Source organism: Crocodylus porosus, unplaced genomic scaffold (assembly GCF_001723895.1).
Source record: "Crocodylus porosus isolate Cpor-Errol unplaced genomic scaffold, CroPor_comp1, whole genome shotgun sequence".
NCBI classification, from domain to species: Eukaryota; Metazoa; Chordata; order Crocodylia; family Crocodylidae; genus Crocodylus; species Crocodylus porosus.
The window spans coordinates 91952882-91972230 of NW_017728906.1; the positions used below are offsets into that span (position 1 = coordinate 91952882).

Genomic DNA, 19349 nt, shown 5'->3' on the forward strand with positions numbered 1-19349 from the left:
ACCCCACTGCCCACGTCCTTCCAGGTTGAGAAGGACCCATCTACTACCACCCTCTGGGTGAAGTCCAGGAAGATTATATCCACTGCTACCCCTGCATCTAATGATCTGGTGATCTGATCGTAAAAGGCCACCAGGTTGGTAGTTAGAACACTTGCCCAAGAAGCAAGAAACCTGGTACTAAACTCTCCTTGTCTTGAAGGGATTTGGATCCATATTTCCTTCTTCTCACAAGAGTATCTTAAGACCTGTATCTCCCCACTTCTCACAAGAGTATCCTGAACACCCAACTCTAAAATAACTTGAACAGACACTTGGATGGGCTTATTTAGTCTAGAGAAGAAGAGACTGAGACAGAATTTAATAGCAACCTTCAACTCCCTGAAGTGGGGTTCAAAAGAGGATGAAGCTAGACTGTTCTCAGTGGTGGCAGACAACAGAAGAAGCAGCAACAGTAGTTTAGGTTAGATATTAGGAAGAATTTTCCTACTAGGAGGGTATTAAAACACTGGAACAGGTTATCCAGAGAGGTTGTAGAATCTCCATCCTTGGAAGTTTTTAAGACCTGGCTAGACAAAACTTTTGGTGGGATGATCTAGTTGGGGATGGTCCTGCCTTGAGAATGGGGTTGGACTAGATGACCTCCTGAGGTCCCTTCCAACCCTAAATTTCTATGATTCTATGACACCACCCCCTCCTATTGAACCTGGGCATCTCTTTAAGGAAGAACAGTCAGGTCTGTTAAGACAGCTCAGCTGTGAGTCATTTGCACAAAGAGGGAATGTTCTACTGGGAATTTTAAATGCTCCCAGAAGACAAAGTAAGAGGAGGAGGAAGCAAACTCTACAGAAAACTGTTGTGAGGAGCCAGGCTGCTGTGCTGGGACCAGAGGAAAGGGGGCTCCCCTCCAGTGTCCAGAACAGGACAAAGGGATGCTGTTTTGCTTATTTGTTTATTTTAAGACTGAACTTTCTTTGGAGCATTGGCTGAGGAGTTCCTCAGGGACTGACTTCTCCTATAAAGGCCAGCAGACTAAAGGCTACCAGGTAGCAAAAGGGAAGGATTCGTATCCTAGAAGCAAACACATGTATAATCCCATGGCACAGTAACAAAGGCACACCCTTGGGAGTGGGAAAATCGTGGGTTCTAATCCCTGCTGCCAAGATCTTATATATTTATTTTTTAATCAATGACAGTCTAATACAAAATATATAAAAAGTTTGGGCAGCAAAAATAGGAACCTAAGATCCTCTCTTTACTGGACTTTGTTTTAAAAGCCCTTGGTATTATAGAAACACCAGACAAAGCAAGCACAAAGCAAGAGGCTATAAAAAACTATTTTAAAAAAATGTTACCTTGCTGTCAAGATTCTTCATAGTTAACAAATCAAGAGTCTTAAGGGAATGGCCTGTTGGTGAAATAAAATAGAGGCAGACATGGATACGAGTATCATGATAGCTGTACAAGGAGCGTTTAATTTTCAGTTCTTCCTGGAGGTAGGCCTCAAATTGTGCATCTATGTAATCCACTATGGGCTGGTAGCTGAAAAAAAAAATAAAAATGAAATCATAGCAACTAAAGATTAGTTTTTCTTAGGCACAGTTGAACTGAAAAGGAATTCACATTATATTGGTTTTACATGCTATTGTGAATTCACATGAAATCGTTCTGTATATATATTTAAATATGAATGACACATGGAAGGCTAAAGTAGTCATGTATTAGAACAAAACATTAAATGTAGGGATAAAAGTTACCAAATCACAGTTTATGAAAAACTACTCATAGCACAGTAAAGGTAACAGTTTTTCTAACTGCCACTGGTGATAAAAGGTAGGGTACATCAGTAGCAATCTACCAAAATTGAAATGGCATGATTTCAATGGAAACCGTGAAATTGTCATGTCCCCTGTGAAAAAGACACATGAAAACATGCAAAAAAAAGCCAGCAAGGCAGGAAAAGAGAGATCTGCAAACAGAAAAACAGCAGGAAGCCCTGGTGTCCTAAAGCACAGGGAGGAGATCCTCTGAGATTGGTGTCAACCTCTGATTGGCCAAGGGGCCCCAGAAGTCCCACCCCTCCCCAGATATTGACAGATGGCCATCTCTGTCAATCTCTGGGGAAGGATGGAACTTCTGGGGCCTCTCAGCTGGAGGCGTGGAGGGTGGTTGCTGCGCTCCACATGGCTAATGCAACTTAGTTCTTAAATAAATTATTATTTAGATTGAAGGTGAAAGACAAAATTTGATGAAAATCAGTTCAATAGTTATGAAAGTTAAACAAATCAAACTGATGGAAAAGATCAAAACCAAAGTGCTATCTTTTTAATACTGTATCTTCTAACTAGGATCTCAAACTAAGTATTCAGCAATTTAAAAATCCAGATAAGGTTGTTTTTGTTGGAATCTACAATGCAAATTAAATTGTAAGAAAAATTAAGTTTGTACACTAGGGGCCAGATCCTACTCCAAGTATTAGGTGCCTAAACAGGTTCCTACTGCACCCTGCTCCCTGAAAACTGTTAAAATACCCACTATGTTTTGTAACATGCCACCACCTTAGCCTTTAAACTCAAGCAGAGTGAAATAATGACCACACTGATTAGGTTTGGCATAAAATTAGGCCCCGTATGTGGTGGTATAATTTGGTATCTGTATGAGTATTTAAAAAATTCCCCCCAAAAAACAGAAATTAATTACTATATTTTATTGATATAGTTTGTGAAAGACTATATTATAAAAGTCATGAACATGAGCACATTCAGACATGTGTACACGTGTGTTTCCCCTGGGACAAACAGCAGCAGCATATCGTTGTGCTGCTGCTACTTGTCCCCAGGAAACACCACTGCATGTGCGCTCTGGTGCATGGCAAGTTGCCCCAAGTGGAATAGGGGAGGCTGGGGTCAGCCACCTGCCCTTGTCCCAGCAGCCTTTCCTGGGGTTTTTGGGCTCCAAAGGTGGTGATCCAGGCATGAGGAGCCTAGCTGGCAGCTGCAGTATGGCTCTAGCCAGCCAGACTCTGGCTTTGGGCAGCACATGTTGCCACCACATGCGCCACCCAGCTTTTTTCTGCCATGGGTTTTTTTGACACTGGGCTCTCCCAGTGTCAAAAAAAACCTGTAATGCTGCAAATTAGCGGCATGGCAAATGCCTGTATGTCTAGCACATATGGTCTGTGATGCACAAACTGCATATGCACACTTGTTCGGATGCACCCAAGGGGCAGAGTTAAAGTTGATTTCTCAAATGACTTCCTTAGCAAAAAGGAAACATATGCCACCAGTTGTGTAGAAAAAAAAATGTATTAAACAAATACCTGAAATGTATACATAGTTTAATAAAAAATATGGCACAAATGTCTAAGCTGGAAAGTTACCTTGCAGTTTATACCAAAACCATTTTTTAATCATCAAACTCTTATCAAAAAAGACAAACTCACCTATCTTCTTTGTTAATCTGATCACCAAATCCCACTGTATTCACAATGGTTAATTTCAACCGAACATTGCTTTCATGGAGATCATAGGTTTGAGCTTTAAGTCTTACATTCGGTTGAAAATGATTGGCTACACGGTCATCAAAATGAGTGTTAAACAAAGTATCTATCAAGGTTGATTTTCCAATTCCGGTCTCCCCTAAAATTGAGAGAGAGAAATAAAAGGAAGAGTGTTCATTTGCATATATTGGTACAAAGCATAAATATTTTTCTAGCTATTACTCCCCTAAAGGAAGTTAAAGAAAAGTTATAAGTAAGTCCGGTTCTCTGAACATACATGTCTGAATTCCTATTTTTGATTCTTTGAAGCACCAACAAATGTATTTTGTACAAAGAACAACTACCAGTGCCTCTTAGTACCATTCTAGGCAGTACCATCTACCACCATCTAGAGCAGGGCTGTCCAAATGGCAGCTCATGAGCCACATACAGCCTGCAAATGTTTAAATCAGATCATGCAAAGCCAGAACTTCCGTGACGGGGCAAGCAGTAGTGATGTTAACCTCTGCACCTGCTAGAGGCTTTGTCTCGATAGGGCTAGAACCCAGGGCTTAAAACCACTCGCCCGCCATAGAATTTCCAGGTAGAGATCCCCATTGGGGGTGCCTTGGGGCAGAATGAGCAGCACCAGCATTAACCTCATCGGTGCTGGTCATTCCACTGCTAAATTTCCAGGTTGAGATCTCTAACTTTCAGAGATAGGACAAGCAGTGGTACTGTGATCAGCACAGGGGGTTAACACAGCTGTCTCTTGCCTCAATGCCACAGGTGGGTCATCCATCCCACCCCCCCAAATAAGCTAGACAGGCCTGCTCTAAAACATTCCCTTCAATTTCTGGACAAGTAGAGCTCAAATGAAACGACCACTCAAAGACAATAAAGAATCTGTATGACTTATGCTAATTAATACTTCCAAGGACAAAAAAAACTAGAGTGATACAGAAGTTCCTTTCCTGTCTTACATCAGCATCTTGAGTTCCCAAAAACAGATTTCAGTCTTACAGACAAAGAAAAAGGTTGTTTGGCAAGGTAAAATTTCTATGTAGGTCTGATAGGGCAGTTTAGGACATAACTACACAAAGTCAGCAAAGTACAGGATAAAAAAAAAAAATGGGTGAGTACTTAACCATAAAAAAAAACCTTAAGTCATTGTTAAACCACAACTATCCTATTTCATTATTTTTACACACATTTTTAAGTCAACTGTTCCATGCAGGGAGGGAGAAAGTATAATCTACCACTATACCAGCTAAAACAGGCAGAAAATAAGGGACAATTAAGGGATGGGATAGATTATCTAATAATCTTGGTCAGTGCAATATTAGCCTTAAGGAAGATACAAGCCCTGTTTACAGGACATCACTACCTTAAAAAGCTGCATGTCTGGCTGTGCAGACACAGAATTCAAAGTGCTGTTCTGCAAAGATAATGCATTAAAACAGCAAACAAATATGTGTAAGATTGTTTCAAGATCTCCTGTTGTCAAAGGTGACAGTATCTTGTGGCCTACAGAGGTAAAACTCTTAACCTTTTTTAGGCTCAAGACACCCCTCAGAAAACACCAACACCTAGTTTTCACCTGTTTTGACTACCGAAAAATAATACAGCTATTCTTCTGTTGCAAAGAACCCAGAAAGACCACAACAGGTCAGAATGTTTTTGACTCTATGGATTCCTGTTTGACATCTCTGGGTTGCCCTTGTCAATTATGTTTGCACCTTTAACAGTACTAACATTATCTGGTTTTCTGCAGTACCCTTGAAAGGATCTCAAAGCACCTCAGGGTGCCGTGATACCTTGGTTGAGAATAACTGCCACAGACAAAGGGCTCAAATTTTAAAGAATTTTCAAAGCCACCTCTGAATCAATGCTTAAGACCTTCTCACCATAATTTCTCATGCTACCTTTGACAGCGCAACACATTATGCAAAAACAACTCAAGCATGATTGTGTAAAGAGAAGGAGGAATTATGATTAATTAATTATTAATCCTAAAGTAGAAAAAGCCTTAGGACTTTATTTGGATTAATATTGCAGTCACTTTCTAATAGAGGCTAATTAAAATTAAAATAAAATACTCCCTCAGTACCAGGAGATAGCATATGGTTAAAACCTTAATGATTACTTCTATCAATAATAAAAATAAATGTATATTACTTACCAATACAAAGAATGTTGAAGCAGAAGCCTTGGTTGATGGATTTGTTAACCAGTTGATCTGGTGAACTATCAAAACCAACATGGCCAGTCAAAGATAAAGATCGACAGCTCTCCTTTAGCTACAGAAAAACAATTTTGATAAATTTAAGAAAATATGTTGCAAAATAATTGGCTGTGGTAATCAAATAGAACTGTTAGCAAACTACAACTTGTCCTTTAGAAGTGGGAAACAGTTCAAGGAAGCATTAACAGTTGGCAAAATCTAGAGTTGAACAAGAATAAAAAGTGTCAATCCATTTATTAAATGTTAGTGTAGCCAGATAACCTACCAACAAAATCTCTTAAGTGAATAGAACCACTCACATGCTTAAAGCCAAGCACATTCTTTGCACAATCGGGACATAAGCAGCAAACACACTGTGGCAGGAGTATCAACTTATTTGCACTAGATGTGCACTGATATATCTGTCGAATATCAGATCAGCACTGATATAAAGAAAATTGGTTGCATCAGAAATCAACCTCATGGGGCCAATAGTTTGGCCAATAAATGCCCGTGCATGTGCGCAGCAGCAGCACAGCACACAGGCGGCAAGGAGCACGGCCCGGCAGCTTGGAGAGCTGGGTGCAGCTGGTAAGTCTGTTGTGGTAGAAGGGAGGGGGCGCAAATCAACATTCCCCGCAGTGAGGAAGTGGGGCAGGGGCTGGGGCAGGTATTGCGGCAGGGTGCAGTACAGAGCCGCAGGTCATCCAGGGGGCACAGGGCAGGGCTCCTGCTGCTGTGCACACCTCGGGAGGGCATGGGGAGGAGGATACCCCCAGATCTGCATGGGGGGAGGAGAGTGGGCTGCAGCTGTGGGCTGGGGCTGCACCAGGCTCTTCCAAGCACGTGGGGGAGGAATGGGGGTTTAGGTCGGGGTAGCGCTGGGAGGGGGGATTATGGCAAACTTTGGGATGGCTGTAGCCTCCCCCATAGCACCCCTCCTAGCACCACCGCCACCCGCCCCATACCCAGCCCAGCCCCCACCGGAAAGAGTCCAGCACCACCCCACAGCAGCCTCCCTGCCCCATGCAGATCTGGGGGGGCACATGCACCCCACCATGTCCTCCTGGGGTGTGCCCAGCAACAGGAACTCCCTCCCATAGCCCTGCGATGAGCTGTAGCTCTGTTCTGCGCCCTGCCACAGCCCCACTCCATCCCTCACCAGAGGCCTTGATCTGCCCCCCCCCACACCGCTTCCCTGCCCCGTCCCTTTCCACCACAACAGATATACCAGCTGCATGTAGCTGCACTGGAAATCAGATTAGTATTGACCAATATGCTTCCTTAAAAATCGGCTATTGGCCCCAAAAATCTCCATTGGTTTACCACTAATTTGCACCCCACTCGCCCTCAGGCCAGATTCTGACTGCATGGCTCCTTGCCCAGTTGGGCTCAGTCCCATCTCCAGAGGCAGGACAAGTGGCAGCAGTGGTGCTCTGTTGGCTCAGGGAACTGCAGGGGTTAATGCAGCCATAGCCCTCCCTACCCCCGAATTCCTAGCCCTTCCACAACCGGATCCAGCCAGAAGGCTGCAAGTTTTGCACTCCCAATACCAGGCTAATCGAAATGGAAGCCTGTGAATAAAGGATGGCCGCAACTGATTTAACCTTTAAAGGGGAAGGCTACAACAAAGCAGAAGGAACAGCAAGATACAAAATAAAGCTGGCAGTCAAGCACCAAAGCCCTTTAAAATTCCCAGTGAACTGATAAGGTGGTAGAGACCACTTGATCGGCCCCTGCCACTGCTGCCACTATCGGTGACTGGCAGCAACAGCAGAGGGGGCTGCCTGCAAACCAGTCCCTGCAAGGCTCCATGACAGGACAAGCCAGCTGCTCTCCTTCCATCCCACCCTCTTACTTGAACAGAGCAGAAGGGAGACCAGAACACTGCAGGCATACACAGATGGAGAAAATATTATTTGTGGGGGCTGAGTGCATGTTTCAGCATGAGAACTACAATTCTCATCATGTTCTGTGCAGTGTGACACATGCACGGTTAGCCTCTTCTTCCTTAGGTTCATGGAGCTGACTACACATGGGGCGCTGGCCATGATGAACACAAAAGTAGCACCCTGGTGCTGCTGCTGTAATCAGTTTGGGGGGCCTAAGCTCCCACAAGCCCCAGCCTTCCATTGCCTATAGGGTAGTGGGGAGTGGAGAGACCTTTCCAGTCATTAAACATGTCACAGTAGTAAAAGCAGAGCTTCCTGCAACACAGCTGCTGCTATTTGAAACAGTAACTTTTTTTGCCATTTTGGGGGCAGATCAGCCATTTTTTAATGTGACAAAAGGGCATGAATTTGTGAAAAATATCAGACATGGCACAACAGATGGTAACATCTGCCTTAGCCCTACAAGGCTGTCTGTTGTCCCATGTGAAAGATGGTAGGAATCTCAGTATATAACTAGGGGTGCACCGATAAAAAAAAATTTTGGCCAATAGCGATGGCCAATTATTAACCAAACATATCAGCTGATACCGATCCGATACCCGATATGCAGCCCAGCAGCTTGTAGAGCAGCTCCCTGCCAGTAAGTCTGTGGGGGGAAAGGGCATGGGGAAAGGAAGGGGCATGGGGGATGCAAATTGAGGCCCCCACAGTGAGGGAGAGAACAGACACTGCCCAGGCAGGGCAGCCCCCAGGGGAGATGTGGGGGGCATGTGCCCCTCCCAAATTTGTGCACAGGACAAGGGCAGGCTCAGGGCCAGGAGCTACGCTGGCCTCTTCCTGGCAAGGGGCTGGGCCAGGGCTGCCCTTGGGGTGGGTGGTGGTGGCACTGGGAGGGGTAGCTACAGAGAGGCTACAGGGAGCTACGGGGAATTTTGGGGTAGCCACCTCTCCCAGCACCGCTGCTGCCACCCACCCTGTCCCCGCCTGCCCCAAATGCACCCAGCCCCCACTGCTGGGAAGAGGCTGGCACAGCCCCTAGCCCTCAGCCCACAGCAGGTAGCCCACCTTTGCCCCGCGCACAAATCCAGGGAGGCACATGCCCCCCATGCCTCACCTGGGGCTGCGCATAGTGGCAGGGAGCCGCATACCCTCCCCACTCCCCACACCTCCTGGACAAGCTTCTCATGGCACCCCTTGCTCCCGGTGGGGTCACATTCACTGCCCCAGCTGGGCAGTGCCAGTGCCTGCCTGGCCCCAATCACTCCCTTAACATGGGGGCCTCTATCTGCTCCCCCCCACATCCCTTTCCCCCCATAGACTTACTGGCTGGACATTGCTCTCCAAGCTGCTGGGCTGCATTCCTGGCCACGTGTATGCTGCAGCTGTGTGCACGTACGCGTCATTTATCAGTAACATTACCAGCCAAAAAAAGCCAATTGCCAAAATGATTTTAAAAATTTCCTTTTATCAGTGTTGATGTAATATGGACCAATATATTGGTACACCTCAATGTATAATTGTCTGTGAAAACATGTTATGACAAATTACATCAACTGACATCCTTCCGGCAGTCTCTGAAGAGGCCAATAACTGACAGACAAGCAGTAGTAGGTAACCATCAGTCCTTACAGATCATGGGGTATTCATGAGGTAACCACGCACACATACACCCAGGCAGGAGTAGGAAGGCATGGAGGCTGCCCAGAGTTTCTATCCTCCTTTAGACCATTGAGACAGCATCCAAAGGCCAGACTGAGTCCAGACATTCAGTGCCCTGATGGCTGTAGTTTTATGCATGCATCTAGGAATCGAACCCAAGTTTCCCATGTAAAAGACAAAGATTCTATCACTGAACTGTAACAGCAGGTTAAACAGTCAGTAAACGATCAAGTAACTGTTAGAGAGACAATCTATCCATGTCAGGATTAAAACCCATTAGCAAAGCAATGTGATATATATTGCCGCTACAGCTCTATTTACAGTGCATGTCCCATGTAAAAAGAGAGGGTTAAATGTTCATAGCTGTTGACTGGAACCTACCACTTAAAAAATCCAAACTATAAATTTAGCTTCCAAGTTTGTTAGTAAATACAATATAACTTTTTCTTCCAGTGTTATATTGTTTCTGTAACACTGAAAATTAGACAAAAACAAAATCACTGTGAAACAGATAGTGTCAATGAGAAATAGTAAATATATGCAGTAACAGGAAGCCTCATTATGCTTAAGTTCCTAAATATAAACATATTTTACTACACACAAAATCCTGATTATGGCTGAAGTCCATATCAAAAGGCCAACTTGGTTCATTTCTTTGTGTTCTTGACGCTCTGCCAAAGAGGCTACTTGTGACTGTTTTGATCAGGAAACTGCATCACTCAACCTCTGCCAGAGATATTTATAACAATTTTCAAGATTTCCAAGATTTATGTGAGTTCTTAAAACAAGAAGCAAACCGAAGGATGTCACTAACAGGTAAAAGCAACTTAATACATTTTCTAATCTTTCAGCTCATAAAACTCGTGAATAAAAGTAAGATGAGAGTTTCTATAATATTTATAAATCCACAAAAAGTACAACTAGAGGTGCACCGATACATTGGTCCCATACTGGATTAGCATGGACATAAAGGAAAATTGACTGCACCAGCAATGGGCTTTTTTTGGCCTATGTGACCGATAATGTTGCCAATAAATGCCCCATGCATGCATGCAGCTGCAGCACAGAACTCAAGCAGCCAGGAGCACAGCCCAGCAGCGCGGTAAGTTTGTTGTGAGGGAAGGGAGCAGGGTAAGTTTGTTGTGAGGAAAGAGTGGGGCAGATCAAGGCCCCTGCAGTGAGGAAGGGAGTGGGGGAGGGGAAGGGGCAGGCACTGCATAACTAGAGCAGGGCATGGAACGGAGCTGCAAGCGGCTCATCCAGGGGGTATAGGGAGGGGGGCGGCTCCTGCTGCTGGACACACCCTGGGAGGGCATGGGGGGGGTGCCCCCATATCTGCATGGGGCAAGGGCAGCCTGCCACTGTGGGTTGGGGCCAGGGCAGTGCCAGGCTCTTCCCAGTGGGGGGCTGGGACAGGGCTGTGCTTGCGGAGGGAAGCAGGGATGCTGGGAGAGAAGTTTGGGGGTCTATGGTGAATTTTGGGGGGGACTACCACACCCCCCCATCACCCCTTCCACTCACCCCACGTGCAGCCCCAGCCCAGCCCCCCCCCACCAGGAAAAGCCTGGCACCACCCTGACCCCAGCCCACAGTAGCAGATTGCCCTCGCTCCGCCATGTCCTCCCAGGGTACATGCAGCGGCAGGAGCCACCCCCCTGCCTAGATGAGCTGCTTGTGGCTCTGTCCCCCACTCTGCCTCAGCTGTGCAGTGCTTGCTCCAGCCCTGCTGCCTCCTCCCTCACCATGGGGGCCTTGATCTGCCCCCCCCCGCCTTCACAACAGACTTACCAGATGGACGCCACTCTCCATGCTGCCTGGCTGCATATCAGAATCGAATCAGTATTAGCCTATATGGCTCATTAAAATTCAGCCATCTGTATCAGCCCAAAAATTCTCTATTGGTGTACCTTGAAATTCATGTCTGAATCAAAATATGAACGTTTGAGCAACTTACATGATAGGTTATCCAACTAACACATGGATAGATTTCATTAATAAAGTAGTTGTACTCATGGGTAAGCTTTTCATCAGCATCTTCATTTTACAAAATATGCATTATAGCACAGAGGGATCACTTGATATCTATAAACTTGAAGGGAAGAACTGGAAGAGCCAGGAAATGAAATTGGGTCCTCCAAGTTCTACTCTGGCATTTCAGATGCAACGTTATCCTTTCTTCTACTTTCTGAGGCCCCTGGGACCCTCTCTGCATGTTATAACTATGCCACAATTAACACATTAATAAGCTGATTATGAGACCAGTCTAGCTCAGTTGGTTAGTGTGTGTGCTGATAACATCACGGTCACACGTTTGATCCTCAACTAAACTAGATGATCTCTTTAGGTCTCCTCCAGCCTTACTCCTGTGTAAGTACTCAGAGGGTGTGTCTACATGAGACGTTTATTGCAAAGTAATCCACCCTTATTAGGCTGGAGTAAACTAATTAACTCCACAGCAGGACAGGTACTATCCTGCTGTGAAGTATTTTACTCTGCAGCAGTGCATATGTAGACACTGATGGGGCTGGATGGGGCACAAAGGTGCTTCAGTGTGGGGGCTGCCTGTCAGCTAGCTCCAGACTGAAGTACCCTCATGCCTCAGCCAGCCCCTCCACATCAGGTTGAGCCACATCAGAGTAGCCTTGGGCTGACAGGCTGGCCCCCAGAGCCCCCTGCCAGCCAAGGCTGCTCCAAACCGGCTCAATGTGCATGTCCTGGGTGCACATTTAAACAATGCACCTGGGAGCAACAAACTCTGTAGCAATAAGCTCCAGAGTTTCTTGCTATGCATTAATTGCATGTGTAGATACACCCAGATAGTCCCAGGTCTGGAACCTACCACTGCCCATCTACAGGATTGGGCTGGGGACAGCACTACAGTGGCATTATTTGAATCAAAGGAATTTTACGCCTCAGCCCAGAAAATCTGGCCTGGCAGGAGGGATCATGTTTGGTATGGGGCATAAAAATACACCGATCCCAGTCACACCATTGTTTTAATGCCTGCCAAGGGGCTAACAGACAAAGAATTAAGCACCACAATGGAAAACCAACTAAATGTGGTCTCACATAATGAGGTACTAAGGCCCCTGGCACATGTTAAAATTATCACTTACTGGATCTGATCCCAAATCTCAACAATCACACATCCTGCCAAACTAGAAGTGCATAGCAAGATACATGATGGTTGAGACTGGGGGCCTATCCTAATAATGCAACTGCTGGCAGCCCCTCCAAGGCTGCCTGGCACAGGGGATCAAAGGCTCCTGAAGGGGAGCCCCTACCCCCATCAAGGGGTTTAAACCCTGCACCCCTCTGCCAGGAACTTTCAATATCCCCTCATTATATATGGAACTTCTTTATGTCTGGCTTGTCATTTTATAGCACCTTAAATTGGGCGTCCATGTGGCACCACTGTCTTACAACAGGATTTACACCATAAATTTTGCCATAAATGTAATGTGGACTAGATCCCTAAGAGAGCAAAAATGCAATCCTTGGAGGTATGAAAATGGAAATAAAACAGAGAAGACTGGTATTGCCATTGTGTACATCACTGGTGGTTAACCTGTGGCACACATATCACAAGTGACACGGCACACGGCAGACAGCATGACATGCAGAGGGGACAGGCAGTACACTGACAGATAAAGCAGGAAGCAGAAAGCAAAGTAGCAGATCGGCCAGGGGAAGGAGTTTTGAGTGCAACTCAGGGAGGTAGCAAAGCTAATTTGTGGCACTCCTTCCAAAAAAGATTGGCCCCCACTGGTGTATATCATGAGAAAATCCACAGCAAATACTGTGTCCAGTTCTAGTGTCCACATGTGTAAAAGAATCCTAAGGACTTGGAAACCATTCAGTGAAAAGTTACAAGCATGATTCAAACTCTGGAAATATGCCTTATAGCAAGAGACTAAAGCAACTCAATTTACTTAACCTTCATCAGAAGTTTTCTGGTAGTAGTAACCTTTCATTTAGCAGAAAAAGGCATACCAAGCACCAATATCTAGAAGATGAAACCTCATAAATTAAGATGAGAATTGAGATACAAATTTTAAGCAGTTTGAGCAACTTCCCAAGATATGTAGTTTATTCCTGTCACTTGAATCAAGACTAGGATATTTCTATACTGTGGCAGGTAGGTAGGTAGGGTCGGAAGGGACCTGAGCAGATCATCAAGTCTGACCCCCTGCCTTGGCAGGAAAGAATGCTGGGGTCAAACAACCCTGGGTAGGTGATTATCTAGCCTCCTTTTGAAGACCCCCGGGGTAGGAGTGAGCACTACTACACTTGGAAATTGGTTCCAGATCCTAGCCGCCCTGACAGTGAAGTAGCGCCTCCTGACACCTAGCCTGAATCTACCCTCTGTCAACCTATGGCCGTTATTGCTCGTTACTCCCGGTAGTGCTTGGGGAAACAGGGATTCTCCCATAGCCTGCTGGTCCCCCTTGGCCAGTTTGTAGACAGCCACCAGATCCCCTCTCAGCCTTCTCTTGTGGAGGCTGAACAGGTTAAGGTCCTGTAGCCTCCACTCGTAGGGCCTGCCTTGCTGCCCCCGATCATGCGAGTGGCCATCCTCTGGACCACATCCCGCCTGGAGTGCGGCACCCAGAACTGGACACAGTACTCCAACTGCAGCCTGACCAGTGTCACATAGAGGGGGAAGGATCATCTCCTTGGACCTGTTTACGACGCATCTGTGAATGCATGACAAGATGCGGTTAGCCTTCCTGACCACGTCCCCACATTGGCGGCCCATGTTCATTTTGGAATCAATGACACCAAGATCCTTTTCTGCCCCTGTGCTGACTAGAAGGGAGATCCCCAGCCTGTAGGTATGCTGCTGGTTCTTCCTCCCCAAGTACCTTGCACTCATCAGTATTGAATCCCATCCTGTTCTTATCCACCCACCCCTGCAATCTGTCTAGATCTAGTTGCAGCCTGTCCCTCTCCTCCAGTGGCCCACTTCTTCCCACATTTTAGTATCATCCGCCAATTTGAACAAGGTGCTTTTCACCCTCTCGTCCAAGTTGCTGATGAAGATGTTGAACAGTGCGGGCCCGAGGACCAAGCCCTGGCGGACCCCACTGCCCACATCCCTCCAGGTCGAAAAAAACCCATCCACCACCACTCTCTGGGTGCGGCCCTCCAGCCAGTTGGCGACCCATTTGACTGTGGAGGTGTTGACACCACAGTCCCACAGTTTTTTAATGAGAATGGGGTGAGAGACAGTGTTGAAGACCTTCCTAAAGTCCAGAAAGGCTATTCCTACCATTGATACCCGCGTCCAAGAATTTTGTGACTTGGTCACAGAAGGCCACCAGCTTGGTCTGACAGGACCTGCCTCAAATGAACCCATGTTGGCTGCCCCTAAGCATGATCTCCCCTGCTGGTCCCTCACAGATGTACTTCTGGATAATTTTCTCAAAAGAGCTTCCCCAGGACCCAGGTAAGACTAATGGGCCTGTAGTTTCCTGGGTCCTCATTCTTCCCTTTTTTGAAAATGGGGACCACACTGGTCCTTTTCTAACCCTCCAGCACCTCACCAGAGCACCAGGAGTGCTTATAAAGCTGTGCCAGGGGTCCCACAATGACCTCTGCTAATTCCCTCAGCACTCTGGCAGCCAAGTACTCAATTTTTATGAGAAAGCAGAAGTGCCTACACGTGCAATTAATGTGCAGCAATAAACTCTGGGACACATCATGCCAGAGCTTACTGCTCCCGGGGACCACAGCACGTTGAACGGGATTGGAGCAGCCCCAGCTGGCAGGGGGGCCAAGGGCCAGCCTGGAGCTGCTCCAACCTGGCTTAACGTGTTGCAGAGGGGCTGGCTGGGGCATGAGGCAGCTTCAGTGCAGGAGCAGCCAGCAGGGTCTAAAGGAATTGTGCAGGATCAGTTTGCGAGACAAACCAGACCCACAGACCAGCCCTGCATTTCAGTTTGTTTCCTGGAGCGGCCAGACCAGGTGCCACGTGCAGCTCAGTCCTGTTCCAGCCACTCCAGGGATGCTCTGTACAACCCCATAGATTTCATAGATTTTAGGGTCGGAAGGGACCTATTAGATCAGGGGTGGGCAAAATGAGGCCCAGGGGCTGGATGTGGCCCATCAGGCCATTCTATCCGGCCCGCAGGGCCCCTACAAAATTTAGAAAATTAATATTTATCTGCCCTGGGCTGCCTGTCACACAGCCCTCAATAGCTTGCCCAGTAAGCAGCCCTCTGCCCAAAATAATTGCTCACACTTGTATTAGATCATTGAGTTCAACCCCCGATCCTGGGCAAGAAAGGGTGCTGAGATCAGATGACGCCAGCCAGGTGTCTGTCCAATCTCCTTTTACATACCTCTAAGGAAGGGGACAGCACCACCTCCCTTGGAAGCTTATTCCACATTTTGGCAACCCTCACTGTAAAGAATTTTTTCCTGATGTCCAATCTGAATTTGCTCTCTTCCAGTTTGTGGCCATTATTTCTAGTTATCCCGACAGGTGCCCTGGTGAACACTGTATCCCCTATTTCTTGCTGGCCCCCTCAATGAGTTTGTAGGTGGCCATGAGATCACCTCTCGCCCTCCTCTTATGGAGGCTGAAGAGGTTCAGGTCTCCCAACCGGCCGACATTTTTTTCTGTAGGCCTCTGGATTTTCTCCCTGCTATCTAGTGTGTTTACCTCCCCGCATAGTTTGGTGTTGTCAGCAAACTTGGACAGGGTCCTTTCTACTCCCTCATCCAAGTCACTAATGAAGATATTGAATAGAACCGATCCCAGGACCCAAGAATTTTTTTCCTGCTATCCAGTCTGAATTTATGTCCTTCAGTTTATGGTCATTGTTTCTAGTTACCCCAATGGGCGCCCTGGTAAATATCATATCCCCTATTTCCTGCTGTCCCCCCAGTGAGTTTGGAGACAGCTATAAAATCACCTCTCAGCCTTCTTCTCTTGCAGAGGCTGAAGAGGTTCAGGTCCCTCAATCGATCTTCATAGGATTTTTTCTATAGGCCATTTACCAGATGGGTAGCCCTCCTCTGAACCCTTTCCAGGTTATCTACATCCCTCCTGAAGTGCAGCACCCAAAACTGGATGCAGTACTCTAGCTGCGGCCTGACCAATGCCACACAGAGGGGAATTATCACCTCCCTAGATCTGTTTGTGATGCACCTACTTATGCAAGAAAGAGTGCGGTTAGCTTTACTTATTACCGCATCACGCTGGTGACTCACGTTCATTTCAGAGTCAACTATGACTTTGAGATCCCTTTCCGCAGTTGTGCTACTTATATAGGAGTGTTGATGATTCTTCCTCCCCAGTTGCAACACATAACACTCATCTTTGTTAAACTGCATCCTATTCTGTTCCGCCCACTTCCCCAGCCTGTCCAAATCTGCCTGGATTAGGTCCCTGCCCTCTAGTTTGTTTACCTCTCCCCATAATTTGGTGTCATCAGCAAACTTGGACAGGGTGCTTTCTACTCCCTCGTCCAAGTCACTAATGAAGGTATTAAACAGTATCAGCCCCAGGACAGAACCTTGGGGACTCCACTGCCCACATTTCTCCAGGTAGAAACCGATGCATCTACCACCACTCTCTGGGTACATCCCATAAGCCAATTTTCCACCCACCAGACTGTGTAATGATCTATATTGTAACTGTTTAGTTTGCTTATAAGAATTTTGTGCAACACTGTGTCAAAGGCCTTCTTAAACTCTAAGTAAATAACATCTACTTCAACATTAACATAACATAACAGCCCCAGAGCCAGAGCTGTCACTGAGTTGCGTTATACAGCCCCAGAGCTGGAGCCGGAGCTAGAGCTGCCACCACATGCAGCCTGACCCTGGATTGCCACATACTGCATGTGGCATCACCTTTGGGACACAAGCTGGAACAGGTGCTGCATGCAACAAACTACAAGCTGCCCCTGGGTCACTCTGGCAGCACCGGGAGCTAGAGGATACAGTTCCATGGACCTCATATTTAACACCCCCGCATTAATCTACAATATTATTCTTAAATTCATAATATACTCCCAAATAACAGCTATGACCAAATCACAAAGTTATTGTTAAAATAGAACTTGGCAATTTTGAGTTAAGTGTAAATTATGTTAAAAGCAATTAAGTTATTTGTTACTTTAGCTTGTTCTTTTCAAATGGGCACCCGTTATTCCTCTCATGGGTGGAGCAGCAAAATTGTGCCAGCTGACTATATCATATCCAAATTTACCAATGAATAACTCAAGGCTTTGTAATCTGAACGTTAGCTGAATTCTAAATCTTTAAATACTTCCTTTGTTTGTCATATCCTTCCCAGAATTAATGGTCTCATCAAAACAGTGTCCAGTGCTGAATGTTTTGAAAGTGCATTTTCAAAGACAGGATGAGTACTAAGTTTCACTGAACCATCTTTGGATTTCTGGAAAGTTTAGTTAATCAACTCATTATTGGCTTACTAATAGAAGCCTTATTATTTTATGTTAAGTAAGGAAAAACCTTTACTTAAACGAATAATGACATTTTAAAATTAAAATTTAAAAAATTGTATTAGGAGTTTAACTGTTAAATTTTACACATTTTAGACTAAAACTGGACAAATCTGGAGCATTCTATAGCAAGACTTGATGACTTTGCAACCCTAACGCATGCATGCAGACATTTTTTAAAGATAAACTTTTAATCTCCAAGCATAGGACTTAGGAATTATCCACTTCTCCTTCAGCAGTTGACGTCAATGCCAGGACATTAGCCATCCAACATCTTGACAGAAAGAAGGTGCGATAAAGCCAGTCAGTCAGTGGTGCTTGGCAGTAGTGTGGGTGAAGAGCCTGATGTGCAAGTGGCAAGCCTTCCCACAGTGGCTACAGATCCATTTGTCAGATGGAGGTTGAATATAAAGACATGGTATTTTTAATATTCAAAGCTGCATTCAACTCCACTAGATGGTCATGTTGCCATTGAGAGTTAAATAGGAAAGAGGTCCCAAACAAATAGCTCTTTAAAGGTTGAGAGAGAGAGATTTTGGAGCAAAGAACGAAGAAACCAAAAATACAGAAAAGGAGTTAAAGAATAAATTGAGGGAAAAAAGTAAGAGAAACGCTTCAAAACAACTGAAGCAAAAGATATTATACATTACAGAAAAAGTGGAAGGGAAGCAGAATGAAGCCATGGAAGGGAAACAGCATAACAAAACAAGAAAAGTGATAATGAGACTACTCAAAGAAAATTCAGTAATTAAATTGACAAATTTTGTTAAAACAGTTTATCAGCAAGACAGAGACCACTGTCCAGCCAATACGGCACTAGCCTAAAGATCATAAAACCTGTATTATAGACCAAGCATCATGGTACAGGATTCAGGAACAAGGCAATGGAGGTGCAGCATCCCCACTTTGGCTGTGCCACAAATGTGCAGTGAGCTTTGTGCTCACTGCCTGGTCGGTGCTGGAGCTCTGTGTGAGCAGTGAGCTCCATAATCACCAGCTCATCAGGGCAGAGTCTCCCCAGAGTTTCCGCTGTCACGCAGCTCCAGAGCCCAGGCAGTAAAAGCTGCTACTGTTCACCATTCCACTGTCTTACACCCTACTGAATTCAGAGGCTGAAGAAAGGAGGGGACAGGCAGCAGCAGCAGAGCATTTAGAAGCCACAGGGAAACTGGGGTTCCAGACAGATTTCTGCACCAAATGCTAACATGCAACACAAACAAAGAGAGGTGCAACTGTGTCAACCTACCTTCTTTGCATGTCTTCCTTCCCCCCTCACAGCGCCACAGATGACCTGCCAGGTAACTTCATCTCTTAATGCCCATTTCCACTGCCACCCTTTGTCTATTTTATCTAATCAGACAGGAAACTTTTCAGTGTGAGGGAAATTTCTAAAAACATCTTTATAGTGCCCAATGTAATAAGACCTTAATCAAAGTGGAACCCCTAGGCAGTAAGGTAGTACAAGTCAATAATTACCACAATGCAGGACCAATTACTCCTTAACTAATAGCAAGCATGTTTTTTAAGTTGTTATTAGTCTTGGTGATGCCCCCCTCAATGTGCATTCTCTCCTTACAAGAAAAATTGGAACCTTTAGAACAGCAGCATTTGTGGACTATAAC

At 45.7% G+C, this 19349-nt stretch overlaps 1 protein-coding gene across 1 annotated transcript in view; it reads right to left on the reverse strand.

Moving 5' to 3' along the window:
- Nucleotides 1-16474, reverse strand: part of SEPT10 (septin 10) — a 43878-nt gene extending 27404 nt beyond the window's left edge. Inside the window, exons 1-4 of the mRNA XM_019528482.1 lie at nucleotides 16448-16474; nucleotides 5658-5775; nucleotides 3440-3635; nucleotides 1353-1539 (exon numbers count right to left, since the gene is read on the reverse strand). Coding sequence (XP_019384027.1) covers nucleotides 1353-1539; nucleotides 3440-3635; nucleotides 5658-5775; nucleotides 16448-16474 — 528 coding nt within the window. The remainder of the gene's footprint in view (nucleotides 1-1352; nucleotides 1540-3439; nucleotides 3636-5657; nucleotides 5776-16447) is intronic.
- Between the last annotated feature and the right edge of the window lie 2875 nt (nucleotides 16475-19349).